A 27,906-nucleotide genomic window follows, 5' to 3' on the forward strand; every position below is an offset into this window, starting at 1 on the left:
GGGGACGACAGAGGATGAGATGGCTGGATGGCATCATTGACTCAATGGACAAGAATTTGAGTAAACTCTGGGAGATAGTGGAGGACAGAGGAGCTTGGCGTGCTGCAGTCCATGGGGTTGCAGAGTCAGACATGACTTAATAACTGAACAACAAGTAAATGGCCTTATGTGTAAGGTTCATCATGAAAATGTTGAACCTGGGACACAGGGGCTAACCCTGGCACCAAACAGAAGTTTTCAAAAGGATATATTTCCTCTACAATCACATGCCAAATTACTTTGGCATTCTTTTCATAAAATGAAAATGCTCAGCTTAAAGGCAGAATTAGTTTTAAACTAGCCTCTTGTTTCTCACTTGTTTTGAGTGTACTGAAGATTATTGAACTACTTACCAAGTATCTCTTTTGGCAGCAAAAGAATTGAATAGAATAGAGACAGTTAATCATGATAATATTTACAAGCAATACAATAGATAAGAACAAATGCCAAAACACCAAAATATCACCACGGAAGTGGCTTTTACATGCCTATGATGATTTAGAATAGCTAAATGAATAGTATATTTTCAGATTAGAAGTCTTGGATATCCCCATCCATATAAAAAAGAACATGTATATCTATTCAGGGAAATAACATCTGGGGAATAACAATTATAAAAATGTCTAAAGATAAAATAATAGGAACAAATCTGTTCTAATATCAATTGGATATTGTACATCTGGAATTTCTTGTGTGTTATTTCAACAATTAAATATTTCATACAATTTTTCTTTTATGAGACTGATGCCCTAACTACTGTATAACAAGGCATCTCAATTTGTCCTTTAAAACTGACATTCACCATGAAAACATCAGTGAGTACAGATCAGTGTTTGGATTCAAGGACTGTTATAATAATCTGGTTAAATTTATGGGACTTTTAGCAGAAGAAGGCACATTTCGTGTAGAATTTTAGGGGAGTCCTGAAACTCTCCATGGAATCCAAATTGTGTAGCTGATGCCCTCAGTTCAGTGAATAACATATCAGATCATATTGTCAATATAAATGAAAGTTAAAACATTTTTACTCATTGGTCAACTAAATCTCACACCCCCACACACCCACACACACTCTCAATCTTGCACTGACTGGGCACAGAGCCCAGTGTGACTGACATGAGGCTGGCTTTACTCACACACGTGGCCTCATTTCTTAATTCTGTCTCCAGGTGGGAGGCCTCATCCTCATTCCATCTGCTCCAAAGCTCTTGGAGCCAGGCTGTCCACCCTGTCCACCCTCTAACTATCTATCCCACACCCATCAGCTCGGATTGAATGCTGCTCTCTTGGAGGGTAATCCCAAGGAGGCCTGATAGAAGTGACTCTGTGGCCCAGCCAGCCAGCCCAAACCTACTCTGAGTTTTTGTTCATTCATGGATAGCTAAGTGACTGTCCCTGGCTATGGGGAAGTAAGTCGAGACTTTAGAACAGCTTGCATGAGATCACTTTCTGCAAGTGGTTGGTCCTTTGGGATACTTCCCAGCTCTTTCTACCCCTGGTTTACTTTGAGGCTTATTTTTAGGAGCAAAATTTCTTAAAATAAGTCAACTACATTCTACAGAATCAGTTTACATTAGTTTTTGGATGCTTCTAGACTGTGCGGATTGCTGGGGACAACGAATCCTCAGAGTGCACACAGAAGTAAACCAAACAGAGCCCATGAGATTTATACAAATTCCTCAGACATGCTCAGCACAGTTGTTTGTCAGGATCTGTTTAGGTCCATCGGGGAAAGAGTCACTGCCTTCCTAAGGCTCTGCGGTCCACCACAATGCCTCTAAGGGGCCATGCTCGCAGTCACCTGAAGCAATAACCTTGTCTTGGTGGATTCCTAACATTCAGAGGTCTCATCAGCCCACCTCTTGATGTCAGCAGGCAAACATGTGCCCTGCAGAACAAGAGGCAGTGCTGAACTGCACAAAACAAAATTCAGTTCAGGAGAGGAACTGCCTGTTCTAGAAGCTTCTTGAGGCCCCTGCGACTACCAAATTCCTAACTGTAGCCCCAAAATAGCTAATGAATTTCTTTCTTCTTCTGAGCCCGAGACATCACCAAGGAAGAAATACTTTCTTCTGCCTGAACCTCCTGTTTTCTGAGCCACCGAGGCCTGAGAGAGGGCCCCAGGGGGAGGGGCTTTTGGGAGATGGAAGATGTGAGTGGTAGCACCATTCCTTGACCCTGTACCCTCTGCTACTCAAACTCACACACACTTTGGAGAAATTTTTTAAGTCTGCTTTTGGATCATCTGTTGAATTTCCCCAGCAATCCCTCCTCTTCAACCCTCCCTTACACAAGCCATGATTCTTCTAAAGTTATGTAACTTGGGAGAAAACAATAACCACAGCAATAATTTCCATCTTTGCTGGCATCTTTACTATGGCTGGCTCTGCAGAGAACAGAGACAGTGGGCTTCTGGATTAGGGGCTCAAAGCACACATGATGTTAAGGTATAGGATGCTTTACTATTGGCTGATCATGGTAATCCCACTGATTATTAATGTCCAATTGTGTAAACTTCACTAACATCTGTATTTCATAACTATAAAATTTTTGACTATTTTCTACTTCGAGGTGAATTATATGGTGCTGTGTTCTTGTACTTCCGGGCAGAAGTATTGTATACTTCTTCATGAAAAAAAAAAGAATATATATATATATATATATATATAATCACCTGAGTTTCATTCTTTCTTTAAGAAAATAAAATCTAAAACTCGGTCCCTGACAACTGACAGGAAATTGTCTTTGTATGGATCGGCACACATGTCAATGAAGAGCTGTCTCTCAGTGTGGAGGGCAGATACTCACACAATGTGGGCCAAGTTGAGTGGTTTCTCAGGCTGGTCAGGGAACATGGGGTGCAAGGGCTCACGGCTGGAAGCACAGCTCAGAGACTTGCTTAACGCATTGGTTAGCTTCTTAGCAGGTGATTTCTGGACGGAAGAACAAAGGTTCAAGTGTTAACAATCAACACTTACGTAACATTTTATCAGATGATTTGCTTTCATACTATGCTGTGTGCTAAGCTGTTTTAGTTGTGTCTGACTCTTTGCGACCCCATGGACTCTAGCCCACCAGGCTCCTCTGTCTTTGGGATTCTCCAGGCAAGAATACTGGAGTAGGTTGCCACGACCTCCTCCAGGGGATCTTCCCAACCCAGGGATCGAACCCAGGTCTCCTGCTTTGGCAGGCAGGTAATCTTTACCACTAGTGCCACCTGGAAGCCCTTCCATGATATATGTTCATCTATTCATTCAGGGACTCTTCTTTGAGAATTTACTCCAAGACAAGGAGTTGGCTCATTGCTGGAACCAAAATGCTTGGAATTAGCCATCAGTGTCAGCAAATGCTGTGAGAAATGGAAGCAGTCACTGGGGTCAGAATATCCCAGCTGGGATTTAATGAACAGCAGGAGTCCTTCTGACAAAATTCAGGGGACTGGAAGGTATCCAGATGGAGGAAGGCCAGGAGATCTAGTTCTGGAGAGGGAAAGCAGGAGGCAGACCACTGAAGTCCTATATATCACACCCAGGCCTGCGGTCTTTATCTCAGGTGTGGAGGGAGACAATGAACAGCTTAAACCTCAGAGGTGACCTGATTCTAGAAGGATTGCTTCAGAGCAGAAAATGGTTTGAGAGGGATGGGAGTGGAAGGCAGGAGAGGAGTGGGAGGTTTTGCAGGAATCCAGAAGCAAGATTTTCAGGTGCGGCTGGACACATCCAATTAGAAGGAAGAGCAGAACTTAGCCTGAGTCTTCAGAATTTAAGGTTCATGTTCTTTCCAGAGGACATGCTATCTCTTTTTCATTTAGCCCAGTGGAATGTTTAATATTTCACAGCCAAGATGATCAAAATAGTCCACCACATATAATAAATCTTTATGCCAATTTTTCCTTTCAGTGAGAAGAGATTTATAATTTTGTCACTTTCTTTGACACACAGAGTGCACAACTGGCAATATAAGGAAGTGACTTTCATCCTCATTATTTAAAAGCTAAGTCATGGCAGCACTGTCCACAAAATCCCTCTTTGACTTTGGTTAGGAGACAGAATTCTTAGAACACTTGGAACAGCAGTAATGACTGCTCTTTACCCCATAAACACTAGAGCTCCTTTGTCCTCGTGAGGAGTTCTAGTCTATTCTGTAAACACATTGTCCTATCGTATAACTGCAGAGTCCACAACCTCTAAGGAAAAGGCTCCTTATTTAACTTCAGCATTTACACAAAACAACAATTGAAAAATGGGTTAGTCCTCAAACACCAGCCCTCTAGGATTTGACACAGAACACACTGGGCTTCTCAGATGGCTCAGTGGTAAAGAATCAGAAGATGCAGGCTCAAGATCTGGTCTGGGAAGATCCCCTGGAGAAGGAAATGGCAACCCACTCCAGTATTCTTGCCTGGATAGAGGAGCCTGGCGGGCTACAGTCCAGGGGGTCACGAAAGAGTTAGACACGACTTCGTGACTAAACAACAACATCTGAAAACTGGTAATATGCTGTCAATAAGAAAATTCTCTCCTACCTTCTATACTAAATTGTATTTCATGATCTGTGCTACTGTATCAGTTCTCAGCATGTGACGTAGCCAATAGTAGCAGGTGGCATTTGAACTGGAATAAATTCTCAGTATACAATGCCTTCGTGAAGAATTCTTATTTGAACTCAGACTACGACATGTGCTATGTCTAATTAATATAGAATATATTTGCACTGAATATCAGTTCCTAATAATAATTCCTCAAAAGAACATTCTGATTTAAAATGCATCTTCTTAGTACTCAGCCATAAAAAAAGAATAAAATGCCATTTGCAGCAACATGGATGAACCTGGAGATTATCATACTAAGTATCAGAATACTTTCATCACAAGGACCGGTTACCTTCAGCATGTTAGTATCACATATCAGCTCCAGCAAGTTAGTCACGTGCACTATTCATGAAAAGATGATTTTCTAATACAACCACAATCTTTCCCTTCTTCCAAAAAAAAAAATAAATAAATAACATGAAATAGCATCATTAAACCCTCATGCTTTCATGTCTTTCCTTCACACTCCAGTCACGCCCTTAAAGAGCTCCAGAAAGAAAAAAAGAACTAACAATAATTTTTAGGCAATGCCCACAACCCCACCCCAAATTGAAAAGAACCTTCACTTACTGTGAAAAGATTATGTTCCAGAAGGCTGTCACCTAAATCAATACTGATTTATCCGTATACCAAGAAGTAATATCATTGGAGTGTTCTTATACGTTGTCTTAGGAAGCTACACTGGGTTCAGACTCAGAGACTCCCATAAGAGGGGCAGTGCGGGGGGGAAGGGAGGAGTGTGCGAGTAGAAGGTAAGTGTGCCCCCTTGCTGTTCCCTTGTGTTCTGGAGGACACTCACACACCCAACTTACCCAGGACGTGTACTCTTTCATTTGGTGCTGGTTGCTATGGGAACCACCGGCATGCCCCCTCCAGAAGCAGTCTTGACAGAGCTGGTAATTGTGACACTGTTGGCATCGGTAGCGAAAGCCCAACATGCTCTCGCTGTGGCAGTACGAACACTCAACCGGGTGGAAGACTGATGGGCAAGCAAACGAAGAAAAGACAAGGAAACAAGAGTATGAGTCAGAAGAATGAAAAATACAGCCCAACAAGAACTGCGTTTTTCTGCTGAATAACAAGACTTCTGATGATAGTTTGGTCTGAGAGAAGTATTACGTTTATTCCTAGACTCTCATGACCCTTTTCCAGCACATGTGTGGGGGTGGGAGAAATCAAGTGGGCTGGAGGAGAGGGGTTCTTTTAACAGCACATCTCTGTAATGCTGTTTACTCATCTTACTCCCATCCCTTACCCTACAAGAATGTAAATTACCCAAACTGGCTTGCCTTTCCCCCCAGATGCTCTCTGTCTCCAGGAGACCAGCACAGCTCACTGAAAACTCAGAAGCACAATGGATGAACACAGATGGGTTCATCCAGTGGGTAGTGGGTAGAGAGCAAATATTAGAGAAATGGAAAACAAGAGGAAGAAAAAAGAAGAGAGATGGGAGGCGAGTAGGAAAACTGGACGATGAGAATATTCAGTTATATTTTAAAAAATAGAGTAGCTAATGGGCTTATTTTATGAGTGACATTGTCTTCATTTAATAAACAGATTTTTTAAAAAAATTTCTGAGAGGCAGATCGATAGGGGCCCAAAGAGATGGACAAATTATCTGAGTTCAGTTCTAATTCAGATAGTTCAAGAGACACTTTCTCTGGCAGGAAATTTGAGTTACAAAGCAGGCAAGGTATGAGACTCGAAGCTAACAAACGATCAGATCCAAGTAATTGTATGTTATGAGCTAAAGATACTAACAACAAGAACAATTCTTGCCTTTGGCAAAGTTACTCTCTGGCTAACCAGCCAGGGAAAACAATGCAAAAAATAAAATAAAATAAAGATAAAAAGTAAACTGTAGAAACAAAGACAGAACCAAATTTTGAACACAGTGTCTTCTGAACCAGTATTATATCCTCCTTTTCTGGCTCTTGGGAAAGACCTGAATTTAGGGACAACTCTTCTGGGACATGGTCTAAAGAACTCATTTTCTGCAACAGGAAATACTGAGAGAAGGCATGAAATTACAACTTTATAATTGGAGAATGACTAGTTCTCAGACTACAAACAGTAATACGAATTCACCCCACATGATCTGGATCTTGACTGCTCTTTGCTCTAGCAGATGAATAAGAAGCATAAAAAAACCTATGATTGTTAGCGATTACAGAGAATCTAATGAGATCTTTCTTTAAATCTTCTCCATGAGCAAAACAGAATAAATTTATAACTTGAACTAAGAGAGATAATAAGCGCAGACACCAAGTGTTCTAAATGGGAATTTAAAGTTAAGCTAACTTTAACCCCAATGTATATTAAAGAAATGTGTAGAAGAGTCTAGTAAGAGATAGGGGATAAATTATTTTCTATTTAAGGCTGGAGAATTCCCAGAGTTAAATTAAACAATAAATGAGAATATCTAAAGAGCAGATGGAGGCATTGAATTGTTCCCTGTTTAAATTTCTTTAAACCTGTTCTGAACTGTATTTCATATTCAAGTTTGGATATGCCAATAGTAATTACTTTTTAAAAAAAATTATATTTTTACTTTATTTTGCTTTACAATACTGTATTGGTTTTGCCATACATTGACATGAATCAGCCACGGGTGTACATGAGTTCCCAATCCTGAACCCCACTCCCACCTCCCACCCCATATCATCTCTCTGGATCATCCCTGTGCACCATCCCCAAGCATCCTGTATCCTGTATCGAACATAGGCTGGCGATTCGTTTCTTACCTGATAGTATACATGTTTCAATGCCATTCTCCCAAATCATCCCACCCTCTCCCTCTCCCACAGAGTCCAAAAGACTGTTCTATACATCTGTGTCTCTTTTGCTGTCTCTCATAGAGGGTTATCATTACCGTCTTTCTAAATTCCATATATATGTGTTAGTATACTGTATTGGTGTTTTTCTTTCTGGCTTTCTTCACTCTGTATAATAGGCTCCAGTTTCATCCACCTCATTAGAACTGATTCAAATGTATTCTTTTTAATGGCTGAGTAATACTCCATTGTGTATATGTACCACAGCTTTCTTATCCATTCATCTGCTGATGGACATCTAGGTTGTTTCCATGTCCTGGCTATTATAAACAGTGCTGTGATGAACATTGGGGTACATGTATCTCTTTCAGTTCTGGTTTCCTCGGTGTGTATGCCCAGCTGTGGGATAATTACTTTTATCATAGAAATAATTGCTTTTATAAAAATAAAAGTACATGACAAAAGTTACATTACTCATTTCTTTGGCATAACTATACCCATTGGGAGCTTACAATTTGGAGCACGTGACTAAGGATTAGCAAGGTGCTACCGTCCAGTTTTCTTCCCCATCTCCTCTACCAATTCATGTTCAAGTGCTTAGGAAGAAAGAGTCAATGCCAGGTATGACAACAGTGGAAGTTCAGACCTAAAACAAATACTAGAAAATGTCACATTCCTTATTGAGGTTCTTCTTCAGTTATAGTGAGTTTTAAAGTCACATCTTACTTGTAACTGAGAGGTAGATTGTGATATTTAATAAGTTTTTAGAATGGACCATCCTAACTTTGCAGTGTGCCGATAGGGCTTTGCTGATCAGGGAGAGAGGTCAGCTCTATTAAAAATCAGAACTGCTAAACAGACCTCCTGAAACAATGATGTTGGCTTAATAACTATAGACTTGATAGCCTAATTTCAATAATTGCCTTAGGAGTTTGGGATTAACATATATACACTCCTATATATAAAACAGATAATCGACACGGACCTACATACAGCTGCTGCTGCTGCTGCTAAGTCACTTCAGTCGTGTCCGACTCTGTGTGACCCCATAGATGGCAGCCCACCAGGCTCCCCCGTCCCTGGGATTCTCCAGAACACTGGAGTAGGTTGCCATTTCCTTTTCCAATGCATGAAAGTGAAAAGTGAAAGTGAAGTCGCTCAGTCGAGTCCGACTCTTCATGACCCCATGGACTGCAGCCCACCAGTATCCTCCGTCCATGGGATTTTTCCAGGCAAGAGCACTGGAGTGGGGTGCCATTGCCTTCTCCGCTACATACAGCACAGGGAACCAAACCCAATATTCTGTAATAATCTACAGGGGAAAAGAATATGAAAACAATGTACATATATATATGTACATACACCTGAATCTCTTTGCTGTATACATGACACTAACACAACATTGTAAATCAATTATGTTACTTCAAGTTAAAAGAAGGGTTAAACAAATTGCCTGAGCTCAGTAGCAACTACTCACCATTCTCTACATTTGCCAGTCGATGCAGAAGGGGCAGCCAGACCAGGCACTGCGGGGGAGGATCTGACATGAGCGTGTCCAAGAAACCATTCAAGGTAACTTTTTTCTGCATCAAAAAACCCCACGAAAATTTAGAACAGAGAACAATCTTAACTTACCTGCTATGTCAATATCATTTGAGATGGAAGAAACAAGACATTCAATTAACCCCTAGTAGACAAAAAAAGACAGAGCTTGAAACTAGTCCTGAATTCAAAACATTAACTGCTTTTCATAGTTGAGCCTACACAGGACTGGATTATCTCTCCTGAGGCTGAGTCAATATTATCACAAGGAGGAAAACAGTTTCGAGAGGGTCATTTTTCATACACGAGGGACAGGATGAAAATGATGAGCAAAACTGGGGAGTAGGCATTCATCATGAAATTTTATCCAATAGTACATCATAGCAGGCTCTACAATTTACAAATCAGTCAGTCTTCTAAATGTGTAGAACAGCTAACTTCAACTTCCATAAAAACTAAATATTTTGTGGCTAATGTGAATGGTTCTGCTATACAAGATTAGGAGTAAATCCTGTTTGGAGGGATCTTTCCCCTTCCTGTTAGAAGGGTTTAAAGGAAAAAAAAAAAATCTCTTCTCTCCTTTCTTTATATATATTTTTAATCACAATTCAGTTGGCTTCTGGGTCATTATCCTGGACTTTTCTGATGTAAAAAAGAAATGTATCTTATCCAGAAGTTTCTTTCAAAATGACAAAAGAAGTTCTATTTTACGGGGATGGGGAGGGAAAAAAAAGACTCCTTGATTGCTTCAGGTCTAGAATCACTAAATTTTACAGAATGTTTCAGGAATGCTGGCAGAGGAAGTTGCTTTGGAGTCCAGGGACACACAGCTTTGTAAAGCTTGTTGTTGTTCAGTTGCTCAATTATGTCACCCTCTTTGCAACCCCATGGACTGTTCCCTGCCAGGTTCCTCTGTCTATTGGATTCTGCAGGCAAGAATACTGGAGTGGGTTGCCATTTCCTTCTCCAAAGAAGTTCTACTAATACATGAAATTTTAGTAGTATAAGTGACAAAAAATTTACATGCAAAGTAACTATTTTACTTAAAAATCTGAATTAGAATATCAAGGTGGATGGGATAGTTTTATATTTTTTAGATAAGAAATCAGCCCTGAAGAGCTATAATAAATTTTCAAGGCTTAAATCTTACACTTGTCCTTGTAATTAAAAATAAAAAACAACTCTTGGTCTCCTTTTATTAATGTTTTTATTGGTAGATATATTTAGTTATTTACCTCAAAATACTGGGTTTCCCTGATGGTTCAGTGAGTAAAGAATCCTCCTGCAATACAGGAGACACAGGAACTATGGGTTCCATCACTGGGTCGGGAACATTCCCTGGAGGAGGGTATGGCAACCCCTTCTAGTATTCTTGCCTGGAGAAGCCCATGGACTGAGGAGCCTGGTGGGCTACAGTTCAAAGGGTTGCAAAGAGTCGGACAGGACTGAGCAAATATGCATACACACACTTCATAGTACTAAATAACTTAAGCTTTTATAGGATTGTTGTTCACATTATTATTGTTAATAATTTTATTTTTAAAGTCTTTATTGAATTTGTTACAATATTGCTCTGTTTCATGTTTTGGTTTTTTGGCCATGAGGCTTGTGGGATCTTAGCCGCCGACCAGGGATCAAACCTGCACCCCCTAATTGGGACGTAAAATCTCAACCACTGGACCACCAGGGACATCCCTAGCATTATTATTAAAAGAGAAATTATATAAAGCATAAGTAATGAGACAGTACTTTTTATAAAGCTACTACAATTCATATGTCTAAAATAATACTGTGTTTTAAAACAATCACTTGGGGTGACTTTCCAACGAAGCAATTAAAACAATTTTGGAATTTCATCATTCAAGCTGCTGCTATAGCCAGTTTATGAAGCACAAAAACAAACTGGTCTTATTATTTATTTATGTTGCCTCTATTTCTACTTCACATGGTTTTATCCATTTTGACCTTCCATCATACTGGCTTAAAATCACTTCTGGAAGTAAAATAAAGATGCTATGATTTAAACATATATAGATTTCTCATCATTGAGGATGTGTAAAAGATTATATAATGAGAAATCTCTAGGATAATTCATTTTGAGCAATGGCAACATCCTATATAATTCTTCTTGAATATATAAAATCCCATTAGATTAAAAAAGTCCTATTGTTGTGGCTGACTTTTAATGAGAAACACTCTGAGGCATTGGTATATTTCCTGAGGCTTCTATAATGGGCTACCTGAAATCAACAAATGTACAAACAAACAAGTAAATCCAGGGAAGGAGAGTTTAGTCTGGGGTTTAATGCAAGAGGCCAGGCAATCAAGGATGATGAGGGAAGAGACAATTAGAGAAGGTGAAACTAGCAGGACTTGGCGATCAATGAGACATTCTGTGTGAAGAAGCTATATAGAAGGAGACTTAGGTGAATGGATCCATTCTGATGTCCCCAGCTTGAAAGGGAAATAGAAAGAGGAGCATGCTGAGTTGGGGCTAGCGATCAGGTAGCCATGCCAGCCTGGGGGCGGGGGCATGGGAAAGGTCAGCAAGGCTTCCTGAGTCAGGTTCTGGGAGTAGAGTTGATGCTTAGTGTATCAAACTATCCCTTCTCTTATTGAGTATATGGATACACTGATGACTCTATATACATCCTTGACCTATAGGGATGCCTGAGGCATTTCTGACCTCTTAGATCACCAAGTAAACAGAGAGATGAGGTTTTCTAGCTGAACAGTAAATGCAGCTGTTTTGTGGCTGCTAAGCACTGTTTGCTTATAAAGTTTGGATTTTTAAAAATTGTAAACAGCCTTCAGTTTATGGATTTCTAAACCTCTACCATGCTGTGCTGGAGAATAGTTCTAGACATGTCGGTTTTCCACATGACTGGACAGATATAGACATGGATAGCCCTCCAAACTATGCAGCTTCCTCCAGCTGACTTGCTCCATGCCCAGTTAAGACATGTGGCTCTGAACCCCAACTGAGTGGATGATTTAGGGCCTCCCAGATCCCACAGGGCATGTGCGGAGATTCTTTTTTGTCTCCTTTGCTAAACACTGATGAAACTTAGTCCTGGGTCAGACTTGGGTTTTATGTGAGGCTGAGTGACAATTCAGCCATTTAGATAGTGTGGTCATAACAAATGATTCGGAGGGTTAGGATTGTTGTTGTTTAGTCACGAAACTGTGCCTGACTCTGCAACCCCGTGGACTGTAGCCCGCCAGGCTCTTCTGTCCATGGGATTTCCCAGGCAAGAATACTGGAGCCTGTTGCCATTTCCCTCTTCTTGACCCAGGGATTGAACCCACGTCTCCTGCACTGGCAGGCCGGTTCTTTACTGCTGAGCCACCAAGGAAACCAATAGGGTTGTTAGTAGAGATTAAATTAGACAGTGCAAATAAAGAATTCTGCGCAATGCTGGTTCAAGGTCAGGAAGCACCACCGATTATTATCCGTGCTACACTCAGTTGCTGACTCAGAAGTCATTTGTCAGAAGCTGGAAGACGCACTACAGGTTATGATGAAGAAATAGGGACTTCGAGTGACACACAAAAGAGCACCCGCTGAGAGATACTTTCTTAAACAAGTCGTTTCCTACCTGTTGAGAGAAACAGGATCTCGCTGACTGTTCTGTGTAACCAAATGAAGGACCTTCAAAAACTGCCGTGGGTAGCTTGAGAACTTCCCGTAGGAACTGATCGTATCGTCCATAAACCATCACCCCACTGGAGTCAGAAATCATTGAGAAAATATCTGATGGATGGAAAAGGAAAGATATTTATTCATCACATAAAGATTTCCCACTATTTTAGCTCAACATATCTACTGTAGATAACAAAAATGTGGCAGAAATTAAACATATAATTTATTATGAAAGAATAATATGAAAGCTAATTTTTATGCTGAGATATTCTTGGCATGGTGTTTTCTCTGGTATCTTTTTGTAGATGATTTTGGCACATAGCATTAACTAGCAATTTGGATAAAATTAGCATATTTTGACAGGACAGAGAACATCTCATTTTTAGTTTGAGGTCAATTATCAACTCATATATATACTCAATGGGAGGAATTTTTGTATATGTGAGAAATATGCTGACTTCTTTTGAAATACACAATGAAAATTTTACTATAATGTTAGGGCTTGTGCATATCTAGCAAGGTAGCTATTTAGCTGTCTATGATGTATAGAACAGTCTTTTGGACTCTGCAGGAGAGGGCAAGGGTGGGATGATTTGGGAGAATGGCATTGAAACATGTATAATATCATATATGAAATGAATCGTCAGTCCAGGTTCGATGAATGATACTGAATGCTTGGGGCTGGTGCACTGGAACGACCCAGAGGGATGGTACGGGGAGGGAGGTGGGAGGGGGTTTCAGGATGGGGAACATGTGTATACCTGTGGTGGATTCATGTTGATGTACGGCAAAACAATACAATATTGTAAAGTAATTAACCTCCAATTAAAATAAATAAATTTATATATAAAAAAAGAAAGTGTTAGTTGCTAGTCGTGTCCAACTGTTTGCAATCCCATGGACTGTAGCCATCAGGCTCCTCCGTCCATGGGATTCTCCAGGCACTAATACTGAATGGCAGCCCACTCCAGTATTATTCCCTGGAGAATCTCATGGAGAGAGGAGACTGGCATAGTGTCACTAAAACTTTTGGGTTTTGGTTTAATATATTGAAAAATGAAAGACATGTAGGGATAAGGATGCAATGAGAGCACTTGATTAACTTCTCACAGAAGCAGAAAACTTCCTATAAATCATAGTGTTCTGGGTGGAAGGCAACTGATTTACAGGGAAGGGTCTTTTGCCTCATGCAGGCAAGAGGAAGCCTGGCCTTGCCAATGTTCAGTGAGGTCAAGTCAAGGATCCAGATTCTTCTCAGCAGAGCCGCTAGCTTTATTGGACCTCTTTTCTTCAGTTTTTGCCACTATGCACACTGAATGAATATTCATGGCATAATTTCCCAAAGTACTCTGTAATTCCTCTGTGGAAATCACTATTGGAAGAAAAGGGTTGGCCTTATATGGGGTGTCACTGTGCTGGATTGCAATGAGGCCAGCACAGCTGCTGGGATAAACTGTTGTAAAGTCAACATGCTACCTCTGTTCATTTTGGACTTAATTTTTCAAGGTCAAAATGTAATCTGGGGACATTGTTTCATACCCCAGTCAGATGTTCAGCATATTACAGGCTTTTATTAGATTATGTTTTGAGGACGTGAACTGGCTGTCATTTTTTAAAAAAATACTCCACTTACAAAGGATTTCTATTGTGTTTCCAATAGTTAATCAGTTATAAAGCTACAGAAATTCTACATGAGCAACACAAATTAATGATGTTCTCACTCATTTTCACAATGTTGTTTCCTTAGTGAATTTCGTCTCGTTTCATTATAACTAGTCAAAAAAAGAAGTTGCCAACAGCAAAAACAAAAACAAAAACAAAAAAAAAACCAAAAACAAACAAAAAAAAAAAACAAAACCAAAACCCTCTTATGTAATTCCAAATATAGAAACTCCAGAATTCCAATCCAAAGGAGGAAAAAGAAGCCTTGAAGAAGTAAATGTACTTTCTTATTAGAACTGCCATCTTTTTAATTTGGGGACAGTTTGGCTAATTATAATTTTGTCATTCTGATGATCTTCTAGACCTGGGATTTCTAGGCCAGGGCACATTTTTGAGAAGGAGGTTAGGCTTTTCAAATCCACACTGAAATAATTTAAACATCTCTAACTAGAGTCAAACTTGAAGGGCACCAACAGTGACCTTTCACAAATGTGAAGCTAATATTAAACTCATTTGTACTGATGAAATTCTACTAAGTAATAGCCAAACTAGGGCTATTCACTGAGATTAAAGTGAAGCGGCTGTTAATGGCCAGTCAGGTTTTTAAAAAGAAATGAGGGGGCACAACATGGTATGTGTTTGTACCTTAATTTGGAGACCTCTGTCTCTCTCTATATATATATGTATATATGTATGCAGATACATATAATATGCTCATAACATGAAATATATGTATATCTATATAATATAGGGCGCTGTTTCAAGGATTAAACTAGTTACTAGATGAAAAGCACACTGACGTATGCTTGGCACCTAGTATACAGTACAGAAATGCTGTATTTTTTCTTATTGATTTCATATCACACCTTTCTGCCACCCACCTTGTATGTTTAGAGGCTGCCTCCCCAGTAGGATTGTTCTATAAGGTTCCAAATCATATTTTAAATTACCTGTGTGCTTCCGACAGCTCCACACAATGTTACTTTAGAAGAACTTACATTCATGGATTTGTTAAATGAAAATTAACTTGGCACATAATAAACATGTGAAATTGTGCTAAGCCATGAATACACAGGGAAATCAGGAACCAGCTGTTGCCCCCGGGAGGTCCTGGTCTACTGGGGATGACAGAGATATGCTTACATCATGGCTGAAGTGACATCATACTTGGTAACAAGATGGTGTGAGCAGAGGAAAGTGGGGCATACAGGGTACAGCAGGAGCTCAGAGACAGGGTTGCTGCAGGGAGGAGCGAGTCAGGGAAGATTTTCTTACAAAGGGGACTTGCAGGCCAAGTGTACAGGACAATGAGTGATGAGAAAGAGACCGAAGAATTAAAGGCAGCCCAATGAGTTAGAAATATTACCCTGCGGATAGGCTTGGAGGCAGAACAACCCATTCATTAATAGAAACTCAGGAAGTACAAGGTGTTTTCCATTAATGATAGTTTTTTAAATAAAACAAGCCCTCTTCAGAAGCTTTAGAACAGCACCTGACATTCCAGGCTTATACCACTGGATTAAGAAATCTTTAAGATCCTTAACAGCAATAATCGGATCAAAGATATTTTGACAGAAAAGGAGCATATTATATTAGGTCAGTTTATGTATAGGGCTCTGTGTTCCGCACCTGCAGGGGGCGCCCTCACACGCTCTGCTGCCTAAGGGTACCTGAAGGTCACCCTATTTGTTGGCTCCTGGTGGCCCTGAGTATTGGAAACTGGGGTACAACGTGTGGGGTTCTTGTCCCTTTTAATGCATTTAAAGCAATATTTAAAACTCAGCTTCACATTTTCTGCTGTTTTCTACTTTTTTGCTTTTTAAAATTTCTAAATATTTTCAGCCAATTACTCTTGCTCTGTGTTCCCCAAATGAAGGGGCTAGTTGGCATGAACTAAATCATTCTCATCGCTGTGCACAAAAACAGAAAAACTGCCAGACTAGCAGAGTTGTCATACTGGCTTAAAGGGAATTAAAATTTAAAGAAGGAAAAATAAATCTCTCAAATTCTGAGACATTCCATATCCTTTCATTTTATTTTCTTATTATATAAAGCGATGCTTATTACAACACTATTACTCTGGCTGTTTTATGGCTAAATAGAAGCCAGCAAAAGAAGAGTAAAGAAAATCCTTGATTCTGCTCCCCGAGTCAGCCACGGCGATCTTGGGTGGGAACTGCCCATATTTCCTCATTTAGTCAATGGTTATCAAAAGTGACTAAGGACATTCATTTCTCATTAATACATATTTTGGAGAGGTTCTACCAACCAAACTGCTTTTAGCTAAATTGCTTTCGGTCAAATTGCTTTCAACTGACTTACCTGGGAACCATTAAAACTACCTTCACGGGATTAACTATTCAAACAGCAACTCCTCAGTCAGAGAACAGGGACACCACACTCAGTGATTCAGGTCTCGGGGGAAGGCAACGTGATATGTTGTGATCACACTATCTGTTTTTCTACAGAATTTGTGACACTCTGCAACTTCTTTCTTTCATTTTTTTTCTTTCTGGTTGGGACCATTTTTATAAGTCTTTATTGGATTTGTTACAATGTTGCTTCTGCTATTTATGCTCTGGTTTTTTGGCCTGGGGGCATGTGAGATCAGCTCTCTGACCAGGGATTGAGCTCACACCCCTGCATTGGAAGTTAAGTCTTAACCACTGGACTACAAGAGAAGTCCCTGCAGCTTATTATTTTTGCAGACTGGAGAGTACAGGTTTCCTCCAATGGGACTTATGCATCTGTGACTTCTTTCACTAAGCTGCAGAGGACTGACTTTGGCCGCTGGGGAGCATGCATGCTTTGCTCACTGATCATGGATGTCTGATGAATGATGGGATAGAGTGAGGAAACAGCACTGGAGCAGTTATTAATATATTGTTTGCTTTAAATAACTGGACTTGCGAGAGAATTTTGAGGGTTTCAACGACTGGCAAATATCTGCTCAAACAGTTAGTTAAAACCTGAGTTTTGTAATTGTGCCAATGTTGTTTGTTGCTGATGTAACAACCTTTCCCTCCATCTTTATTGGCCCCACCTTTCTTCCTGGGCTAAGGGACAGCAGAGGCCCTTCTCAGCCCTGGAGGTGAGAATGACTGGAAGATTCCATGACCATCACGGGCATTCCTTTCCCCTCTCCAGGAACTGATATAGTAACTGGTCTGTGACGCCACCCTGGCCATGAGACTTAAGGGTCAGGGAACTCTCGAGTGGGTGTGACTCCTGAAACTGCTGTACCCCCCTTTACCCTCAGAAGAAGGATGACATCGGACACAGAGGGAAGCCAAGTAGAAAGATGGAAGGCATTTGGGTCCTTGATGGCATAGAATCAACTCGGTTCACGAGAGGCTCTGAGGAGTTCTGAAATATAGAAACCTGGCTTCTTAGTTTTCATCAAACTTATTTGCTAATTTAATTTTTTAAATTAGAGGATAATTACTTTACAATACTGTGATTTTTTTTTTTTTTTTTTGCCATACATCAGCATGAAATGGCATTAGGTATACACATATCCTTTCCCTCTGGAACCCCCATCCCACTCCTCTAGGTTGTCAGAGAGCACTGCTTTGGGTTCCTTATTTTATTATAAGATCCTTTTGTCCACATACCTAAGATTGAATAAGTATTTGGAAGTGTTTCTTAAGACTTTGAAAAAAAATTTTGCTACTGTCCTCAGCATAAGTGGCCAATGGTGATGTGAGGCCAGTAGGCAAGGCCCTTGTGAGTTTCTTCCTCTGCCCTGGTTCCTTTTGCTAAATGTTCTTTTCCCAGCCTAACCCTGAAGGAGATGTCTTAGGGATTACGCTGTTCTTTTTTTTTTTAATTTTTATTTTTTTAAAGTTTTTTTTTTTTTAAAGGACATTTTTTTTTTTTCTGCCACTTTCTGACTGATCTGTTATCCTCAATCAAGCACTAGGGTGGTTTTTTAATTTTTTACATCTTTCAGGTGAGCTGAAGGTAATCTAAACTGGGCCTTATGAGGGTCTGCTTGGGCTTCTCTGAATCTTGACTGCATTTGGCTGGTCCATGAAAGAAGGTTCCTGGGAGAGAGGGAAGATGTGCGGTTATGTGGGGTTTCCATGTACCGTCCCTTATCCATTGCTTTAATGACACAACTCTTCTTGGGGTATGTCTGGGGAAATGCCAAAGAAAAAAAGTTTTCATTCCTGTATTTTTCTTTATCCTTCCTCAGTGCATCAAGAAATAAGAGATTACATTCAGCAGCTGACACACCACAGGCTGACAAAAAAGCCTGGAGGCTCTGTGAGTCACAGGTGATTACAGCCAGTGGGGACCCTACAGGTCTCTAACAAAATCCCCGCAGTTAGGATGGAGAAGGAAGCTGAGGACTAAAGAAGCAATAACTTCCACAGGATAACTCAGTGAATTATTCACAAAGCTGGGCCTGTAACTTGAGGCTCCCAGTTCCTAAGAGAGTATGCTTTCTCATAGGGCATTATAACTCAGACTCATAATACTTAGTGGAAGAGAGAAGGTTACCTGGTAACTTTTCTTCAAAATAGTCACATACACAGAATTTTAAACTAGTTAGAAATGAAAATCCTTGCCCTAACCCCCATTCACTTTAGGCCTACTGAATCAGAAATTCTGGGAATGAGACCCAGAAATGTATTTTTTAACAGGCCTCCAGGTGATTCCACACGTACTAAAGTTTGAGAGCCACTGGGGTATGGAAAAATGTCAGGGTTCAATTCCTGGTACCATCTGTGATTAACTCTCCAAGTCTCAGCTTCTTTACTGAAAACATGCCAACTAACTAAAAAACTCCCACTGTTTTGATGGTTAAAAAACTACCACATTTAGTGACAAGGTGTACACAAAAGGCTCAAAATCACTCAGTGCGCTTTAGCTATCATGTCTCTATCGGAATCAGTTCATTCGCAATCTATAGTTTCTGCATGTAATTCCTCTGCCTATACCCTGTCAATATCTGCCTTGGAACTGTTCAAGTCCCCAGTGATTTGAACAGCACTCTGGCTGAGAAGAATGAGGAAATGTGCTGGGAACTTTGGCTTGAGATGATTGAAAAAAGAAGGTTTCCTAACATGGCCTTCATCTCCTATGGTGATAGACCTAACTTGTGAGGCAGTTTTGTACCATGAACATGAAACAATGTATATTTTACCTTGTTATCACGAACAGTCTAACTGGTGATGCTTAACAGGTTGTAAATAATAATAATCCATACCTAGAAGGAGAACATTCATTCCACTGACATTTATCTAAGATGAAAATACTTTTAGGATAAAAAATCCAAAGATCAATGAACATTATATTTCTTTTCTTTCTTTTTTTTTTTTTTTTTCTGAATATTTCCAGGGACTTAATGTCTAGGAATAAGTCAGTTCAACTGAACCAGCAGAGAAAACCAGAAGAAAGTGGCTCAGATTCCAAATTATGCTCTTTCCAAAGCTGAACCCCCTTGAGTCTGCTCAAAGGCAGGGATAATAATATTAAAGACCATTCTCCTTTTCTTGTGAATTAAAATTACATTTCCCTAGGCAACCAGGTACAGTTGCTGAAAGAGAGCTTGCTCATCTGGAAAATGAATCTGAGTAGTCATTTCCACATGTGCCTTTAGTCACTGCAGACATTGGCCCATGGCAATAGAATTATAATGCAGGTCACCTTTGGGGTGCTCCTGGGTAACAATCATACCTGCGAAGGTATTACAGGTAGGACCCACGCCTTCACTGAAGACATGCTGCTGCTCACGTTGCTAATCTATGGCCTACACATGCCGTGGCCATAGTAAGAAATCACTAGACTTGGACAAGCTCAGTGCTCTGTACATTAGTTCATTACATTGAACACCATATTTCACATAACTCTCATAGGATGAGGAAAGCCACGAATGGTCAGGAGAATCTGGTAGGAAGTGGGTAGAGGAAAACGCGGCATATGGGAGGGGTGAGCAAAGAGAGATGCAGAGAGCAACTTACATCTTAATTTGTCCATGATCTTCCCTCCACACAACGTGGCTAAAGCCATTTTGACAGCAAACACTGAAATTTTACCATGGCCTTCCCTGTTTAATGATAACAGAAAAAAATAGAGAGAGAGATGTCATTTGAAGAACTTCCAATAACTTGGTTTGACATTTTCTGTTGTGTAGAAATCATAGGACGTTGGAGTTGTGTGCATTATGTGAACATATCCACCTTAAAAAATGTTATGAATACAATTCAACACACATTTCTGAAAAACTGTCTCTTTGGTATTCAAGAGATAGCAGAATCTTTAAGTTATTCTTTGTTTACAGCACTTGCTCAAAGGATGGACTGGTAGCCAAAGGGTGATGTGCTGTTTTACTGTGAATGAAAAATTACAGAGCATTCTTTTCACTTTGACTTTCATAAAATAATTTTATACATGATGTTGTCACCATCTCTATAATTTATTTAAACAAGGCTTCAGAAAAATCTGTTTTTTTGAGGGGTGTCAGATAATTCCTGAATTTTGTTAGGGTAAATATGGAGACTTTTTCATCAACACTCTTTTTTCGACCATCATTTTATACCCACAAGCCAACTGTCTTCATATGATGCATTCACTTTCCAAAGGGAGTTAGTATTCTAAAGGGGCAAAAGCAAGAGCTCTTTTGAATAGGTTTCCTACTTAAATGACATCAGAGCTGCCAAATCTTCCTTGGTTCAAGAGGTGAAACTAACTTCTCCTTCACAAAATGTGATAGAAAGGACATAGGGTAAGAAGTAGAAAATTTCAGCTAAATGATTTTTTTCCAGCTGGAACAAACTGTTTATTCTTAAAGCCTTGGAACCAAAAGGTGTATTGTGTTAGTAATTCATTTCTCTGGTAGTTGCTAGTGTTAAGAATGATCAAAAGATTTAGTTAAACTAATAAAGTAGAGTCTGTATTGACAAGGGTTTAGTATATGGAATAAATAATTTATATGAATAAGACTCACGTATCTGACATATTAGAAGAATAAGACATAATAAATGATTGTGTCCTTGCTCTTTGCTAGGCTCCAGAAAGGGATCATTTGTTATTCATCTGTTATTCAGGGATCATTTGTTATTCATCTGTTATTCATCTTTGTTGCTGCCATTCTTAGCATAGTGCCTGAAACAACAGCTAGCCACAATGTAAAACTGACCCAATCCTATGCTAGTGGCTCTCCCATTTATATTTCTAAGCCTAAGCACCAGACTTACATAATTACATATTGGAAATCTTCACTTGATATCCCTCCATTCAAAGTAGAACTCACCATCTTTTCAGAACCTTCCCAAAATACTCCAACCAACTTAACTATTAACTTGTGCTTCCTCCTACAGGCTCTCTTTGGTGGTCAGCATCACCATGTACCTAATTACCTAGAAATGAATTCTGGGGAAAAGGTCACCCTTGACTTTTTGCTCTTCCTTAATTCAGTACCATTCAAATAAATGTTTGAGGGACTCAGATATACCCACTTCACTGTGTATTAAACCCACTTCTTTCTTTCCCTCCTGACTGCCATTGCTTCCATCAGCTCTTCCTTTAACACTGTGATAACTTCTTTAATTATCTCTCTGCTTGCACACTCATGGCAGAGCTGGCCATATTACAGACAGAGCCTTCTATTCGAGGTTCTGCATCCGTGGATCTAACCATCCACAGGTGGGTACAGAGGATGTCTGTAAGAGAGTTGAGAAACCCCAGACTTTGGTGTCAGTAGGGGGGTCCTAGAACCAAACCCCTGCAAAACCAAGGGATCCACAGTATTTCATTATTTAAAACCATGTTGCTTTCACTTGCCCACAGAAGATAGTTCTAGCCTTGTCTGTTTTCTCCAGTCTCATCTGCTACCATTCCTTTTCATTCCACACCATCAGTCAGTTCAGTCGCTCAGTCGTGTCCGACTCTTTGTGACCCCATGAATCGCAGCACGCCAGGCCTCCCTGTTCATCACCAACTCCCGGAGTTCACTCAAACTCACGTCCATCGAGTCGGTGATGCCATCCAGCCATCTCATCCTCTGTCGTCCCCTTCTCCTCCCCAGTCCCTCCCATCATCAGAGTCTTTTCCAATGAGTCAACTCTTTGCATGAGGTGGCCAAAGTATGGTCCCTGTTTAATGCCCCTGCTCTTCCCACCAGGGTCTGTCCACGACCCTCCCACCCATTCATGAAGTCTCAGCTCAATATCACTGTTCACTCTGCTCCAAAAACAGTTCTTCCCCTGGAGGTGGAAGCTATTGCTCTCCTCTTCACTTTTTTTTTTTGCGATTACAGTTTTATTGTAAAGGACACAGGTCAGGATGAGCCTAGTGGAGAGACACAGGGATGGACTTTCTTTCACAGTGTCAGAGCAGGTTACCTATTTATTATTGGGCACCTGTCACTCACCTATCACTGAGTGACCTTGATTTATTTGTTTACAGGTCCACGTTTGATTCAACTCCACTCTGTGGGATCCTTGGGGGCACAAATCATGTTCCCTCAATTAGCTGAATTCCCAGTGCCTCACACTTTGTCTCACACTGTGTTAGAGAACAATAAATGTCTTATATTAATTAATGACTATTAATCAGGATAATAATTGTCCTAGAATTTTGATCGGCCACTCATTAAGTTGTTCACTAATTTTAGAGCTGGTAGCTGTGATAAAATGCAATGATTTTGTAGAAACCACCTCATTCAAAATTATTCCATGTCCTCTGCATTCCCAATTGCATGGATACCTGGAAGTATCAACAATTTTATTTTACGAAGTAATTAGCTTCTTTTCCTAAGCTGAAATATAGTTCAAGTAATAACTCTCCAGTTATTACAGTCTACAAAGTGTGAAGAACAGATGTAATAGAGTGATAAAGTGGTCTTCAAAATGCAGAGAGATTGAGGAGTATTCTATACAAGACTTCAAGAGCCAGTACATGTTTCTTTCAAATCAGAGAGAACAATTTAACTCAAGAAAGAGGATAGACCACAGATGATGCTGGAACAGAGAGCTCTCCAGAGTATGAAGTGATGGTAGCTCACAGGTGAATTCTTAAAACTTAGCTTTTAATGAATAAGATCCTAGGGAAATACCAGTCTTGTATTGTCCCTGAAAATCCAAGATAGATGCTATTATATCAATAGTAGCTGTATCAGCGCTATTTTGCCAAATTGACATAATAAATCTGGATAAATCACCGAGTGGAGGGCGACTCAATGAGAGTTTTGCAGGAACTCGAGGGTGAAATTAGGCCACTGGGATTTATTGGTATGTAAGCTACTATGCCAGATTGCAAATGTGACCCCTGTTACAAAGAAGGATTCAGGGGGCGGGGGTAGGCAGAAATGTAGACTGTGGGAAGCATGCCAATACCAGATGAGCTCAGACCTTGCTCAGCCTGGCCATTGGATAAACCTTTAAGGAGTTTAGTGAATGGAGATGATGGACTTGGCTATGGAGAGGTACCAACAGTTAAACACAATGGGATAGTTTTAAAGAACTTTTTCAGTAGATATAACAGGATGAAGAAAAGGGGCGGAAAGAGAAAGATTTTCTAAAGACCTTTGACAAGATTCTACACCAAACGCTATCGCTTGAACAAAGTCACCTTAGGATCAGGGTCTTCATTTTGTTGTGAAAAAAGACTTAGCATTGATGCAGGGATCAAAAAGTAGGGAGAAGTTGGTACATCCCAAATGGAGAATGTAAGAGCTGTTCTCATTAGAAATCCTCCCTAGATGGGGCAGTTTGACTCATGAACAATCAGTGACAGCCAGCCTTTGGGTATCTAAGAAGTGAAAAGTCAAGCTCTCGAGGATGAATAATGGGAAGCTCCCAGGAGTCTTGGGCAAATGAGCAGGAAAGCAATGTATTGTTCCAAACTGAGTTCTGCGCATACAATGCATCCAGAGTAACGTGGTGAAATGACGCATATGGAATGTTGGTTGTTGGCTGCAACTCAGGAAGCAGATCTGCCTGTGTGTGCTGAGGATGAAAAATGTAGATTGTTCCTAATGCGGCAGCGGGCAGCACAGAGAGGAGCACTAGAAAAAGCTGAACATCTTGCCTTGCTGTTATGGAAAGCTATGCCAGAAGCACACTTCTTCAATTTAATGTGTAGTTCAGACTGGCACCTCAGGAAAGAGGGAGCTGATACCATGTGATCCCGCATTCCCTCTCCGGGGCATGTATCTGGAAACACTCTAATTTGGAAAGATACATGCACCCCAGTGTTCACAGCAGTGCCATTTAGAGTAGGGAAAACACAGAAACGAGCTAAATGTCTATCAACAGGAGAATGGATGTAGAAGATGTGGTGCGTATATGCAGTGGAATACTGCTCAGCCATAAACAAGAATGAAGCAACAGTATGTGCAGGAGCACAGGTGGACCTGGAGATGATCATCCTAAGGGAAAAAAATCAGAAAGAGAAAGACAAGTACCAATGATGTCACTTCTATGTGGAATCTAAAAAATGATATCAGTGAATTTATTTACAAGACAGAAACAGACTCACAGACACAGAAAACAAAGTTATGTTTACCGAAGGGGGAAGGAGGTGGGGGAGGAATACATTGGGAATTTGGGAATGGCAGATACACACTGCTATATATAAAAGAGATAAACAACAAGGCCCTACTGTATAGCAGGGAATTGTGTGCAATAGCTTGTAATAAGCCACATAGAAAAGAGTATGAAAAAGAAATATAGATATATATGTATATAACTGAATCACTTTGCTATATACCAGAAACTAATACAACATTGTAAATCAACTATATACTTCAATAAAAAATAAATTAAAAGTAACAGAGAGGCAACAGAGCCAAATGTGCTTGAGAGTATATGTACTATGCCCAGTGTATAATGGATAGAGCATACAGTGTAGCCACTAGAATCGCTGATTTTTAGGGCTGGACTGGGCCTTAGAATCTGTGTGGAGTGACATGATCACATAAGCTTTTCTTTGTGAATGAAAGCTGCTAGTGTAAAAGTTATAGTAAAAGCTTTAAAAATAAGTTTACTACCAACCTATAATTCTTTAAGTAAAACAAACGTTGACTTCTGTTTTTTCTTTCATTAGAGAGTGAGAACACAATGCATATCCGTATTTTACTCATTTCCCCCTCCTCTCCATTATTTGTTTTTGGGAATCATGAAATAGATTCAGTTTTAAGCCAATTACCCTGAAACTTTTGCTTCTGCAAATTTTACTTTCCTATTCTCGCTTGACATCAGAAGATAACCAATTATATAGAAAAAAAATACCCAATTAAATTGTTATATTGGTATGTAATTAACACCTAAAAGGATATTTAAGGAACCCAGCAAATTATCATAGGTAGAAACTAAAATTGCCTCAGCAATCAATATTTCATTAAATTGTTTATTTCCTTTTATATTTTGCTCAGTCTGAAAAGTTTCAAATTTTCCCAAGGGAAGCCTGATTGAAAATAGAAAAAGGAAAGTGTTTACCCTTTGGTTAACATATATATGTGGAGGTTGGTAGAGTGTCTGTCTTAAAGACATGCATTACTTCACAGTTTGACTCATCAAAAATAGAAAATGAGTAAGTGCTTTACCTAAGGGTTTTTCCTATGACTATACAAACAGACCCTGAATATTTATTGGAAGGACTGATGCTGAGGCTGAAAATCCAATACTTTGGCCACCTGATGCAAAGAACTGACTCATTTGAAAAGACCCTAATGCTGGGAAAGATTGAAGGCAGGAGGAGAAGGGGATGACAGAGGATGAGATGGTTGGATGGCATCACTGACTTGATGGACATGAGTTTGAGCAAACTCTGGGAGATGGTGAAGGACAGGGAAGCCAGGCCATGCTGCAATCCTTGGGGTCACAAGTCAGACATGACTGAGCAACTGAGCAACAGCAATACAAACAGATAAACTGACTTCTTTTAACTTAGAGATATTACTCTTAGGAAAAAGTTGTCTGGGAAGGAAAATCTACCTTTGGCCAGAAGAAAAAACAACAAATAGACACTGATAGGTCTGGGGTAGTAGGTTGAAGTTGGAACTGTAAAAATTTAATAAACAGAAACCTCAATTACATAGAGATCAGCAGGGGGAGCTCTTATACCCTGTGATGATAAGAGGCCAACAGGAGGACTCCTCCTCCTTCCTGGCAAGGATCCAGTCAATGAAAAGCCACGCACTCTGCCTCCCTTCCTGCCCTCTATAAAAGTATTCTTTCCTAGACCTGTGGGGACTCTCCAGGGTTGCAGACCTCAAATAGCAATTCCTTGCTGATCCCAAATAAACCTTTTTTTTTTTTTCTTTCAGAGAAATAACTGGTAGTCTGTTTGTTTCAGGTCAACAGACCAGAATAAAACATTTTCTCCTAGTTCCGGAGAGAGTTTCCTGTTTGAAATTACAGGACCCCATGACAAGTATCAACAGTACATGAACTGAGAACAGGCTTCAACAGTATGTGAACCAACAACTTCCAGGTGTTCAAGCTGAATTTAGAAAAGGCTGAGGAACCAGAGATCAAATTGCCAACATCCATTGGATCATAGGAAAAGCAAGAGAGTTCCAGAAAAACATCTACTTCTGCTTCATTGACTACACTAAAGCCTTTGACTGTGTGGATCACAACAAACTGTGGAAAATTCTTAAAGAGACGGGAACACTTGACCTCCTGACCTGCCTCCAGAGAAATCTGTAGGCAGGTCAAGAAGCAACAGTTAGAACTGGACATGGAATAATGGACTGGTTCCCAATTGGAAAAGAAGTACATCAAGGCTGTATATTGTCACCCTGCTTCTTTAACTTATAAGCAGAGTACATCATGCAAAATGCTGGGCTGGATGAATCACAATACGGAATCAAGAGTGCTGGGAGAAATATAAATACCTCAGATATGCAGATGACACTACTGTTGTGGCAGAAAGCAAAGAGGAACTAAAGACCCTCCTGATGAAAGTGAAAGAGGAGAGTTAAAAAGCTGGCTTAAAACTCAATATTCAGAAAACAAGATCACGGTATCTGGTCCCACTTCATGGCATGCCATCACTTCATGTCAAATAGATGGAGAAACAATGAAAACAGTGAGAGATTTTATTTTCTTGGGCTCCAAAATCACTGCAGATGGTGACTGCAGCCATGAAATTAAAAGACACGTGATTCTTGGAAGAAAAAATACGACAAACCTAGACAGAATATTAAAAGGCAGAGACATTACTTTGCCAACAAAGGCCCATCTAGTCAAAGCTATGGTTTTTCCAGTAGTCATGTATGAATGTGAGAGTTGGACCATAAAGAAAGCTGAGGGTCATAGAATTGATGCTTTTGAACCATGGTGTTGGAGAAGACTCTTGAGAGTTCCTTGGACTGCAAGGAGTTCAAACCAGTCAATCCTAAAGGAAATAAGAACACATGCTGGAGCTGAAGCTCCAATATTTTGGCCACCTGATGCGAAGAGCCAACTCATTGGAAAAGAGCCTAATTCTGGGAAAGATTGAAGGCAGGAGGAGAAGGGGACAACAGAGAATGAGAAGGTTGGATGGCATTACTATGGACGTGAGTTTGAGCAAGCTCTGGGAGTTGGTGACGGACAGGGAAGCCTGGCGTGCTGCAGTCCATGGGGTTGCAAAGAGTCGGACAGGACTGAGCAACTGAACTGAACTGATGACAAATATCAAGTCCCTGAAAGAGACTG

At 40.1% G+C, this 27,906-nt stretch overlaps 1 protein-coding gene across 35 annotated transcripts in view; it reads right to left on the reverse strand.

The window, feature by feature from the left end:
- Nucleotides 1–27,906, reverse strand: part of DTNA (dystrobrevin alpha) — a 433,908-nt gene that overhangs the window by 72,959 nt on the left and 333,043 nt on the right. For all 35 annotated transcript variants that reach the window (XM_060405357.1, XM_060405353.1, XM_060405347.1 and 32 more), the window contains 5 exons: nucleotides 20,221–20,306; nucleotides 12,546–12,700; nucleotides 8,882–8,987; nucleotides 5,443–5,609; nucleotides 2,848–2,972 (listed from right to left, as the gene is read on the reverse strand). In XM_060405357.1, the coding sequence (XP_060261340.1) occupies nucleotides 2,848–2,972; nucleotides 5,443–5,609; nucleotides 8,882–8,987; nucleotides 12,546–12,700; nucleotides 20,221–20,306 (639 nt within the window). The remainder of the gene's footprint in view (nucleotides 1–2,847; nucleotides 2,973–5,442; nucleotides 5,610–8,881; nucleotides 8,988–12,545; nucleotides 12,701–20,220; nucleotides 20,307–27,906) is intronic.

This window comes from Ovis aries, chromosome 23, assembly GCF_016772045.2.
Source record: "Ovis aries strain OAR_USU_Benz2616 breed Rambouillet chromosome 23, ARS-UI_Ramb_v3.0, whole genome shotgun sequence".
Classification (NCBI taxonomy): domain Eukaryota; kingdom Metazoa; phylum Chordata; class Mammalia; order Artiodactyla; family Bovidae; genus Ovis; species Ovis aries.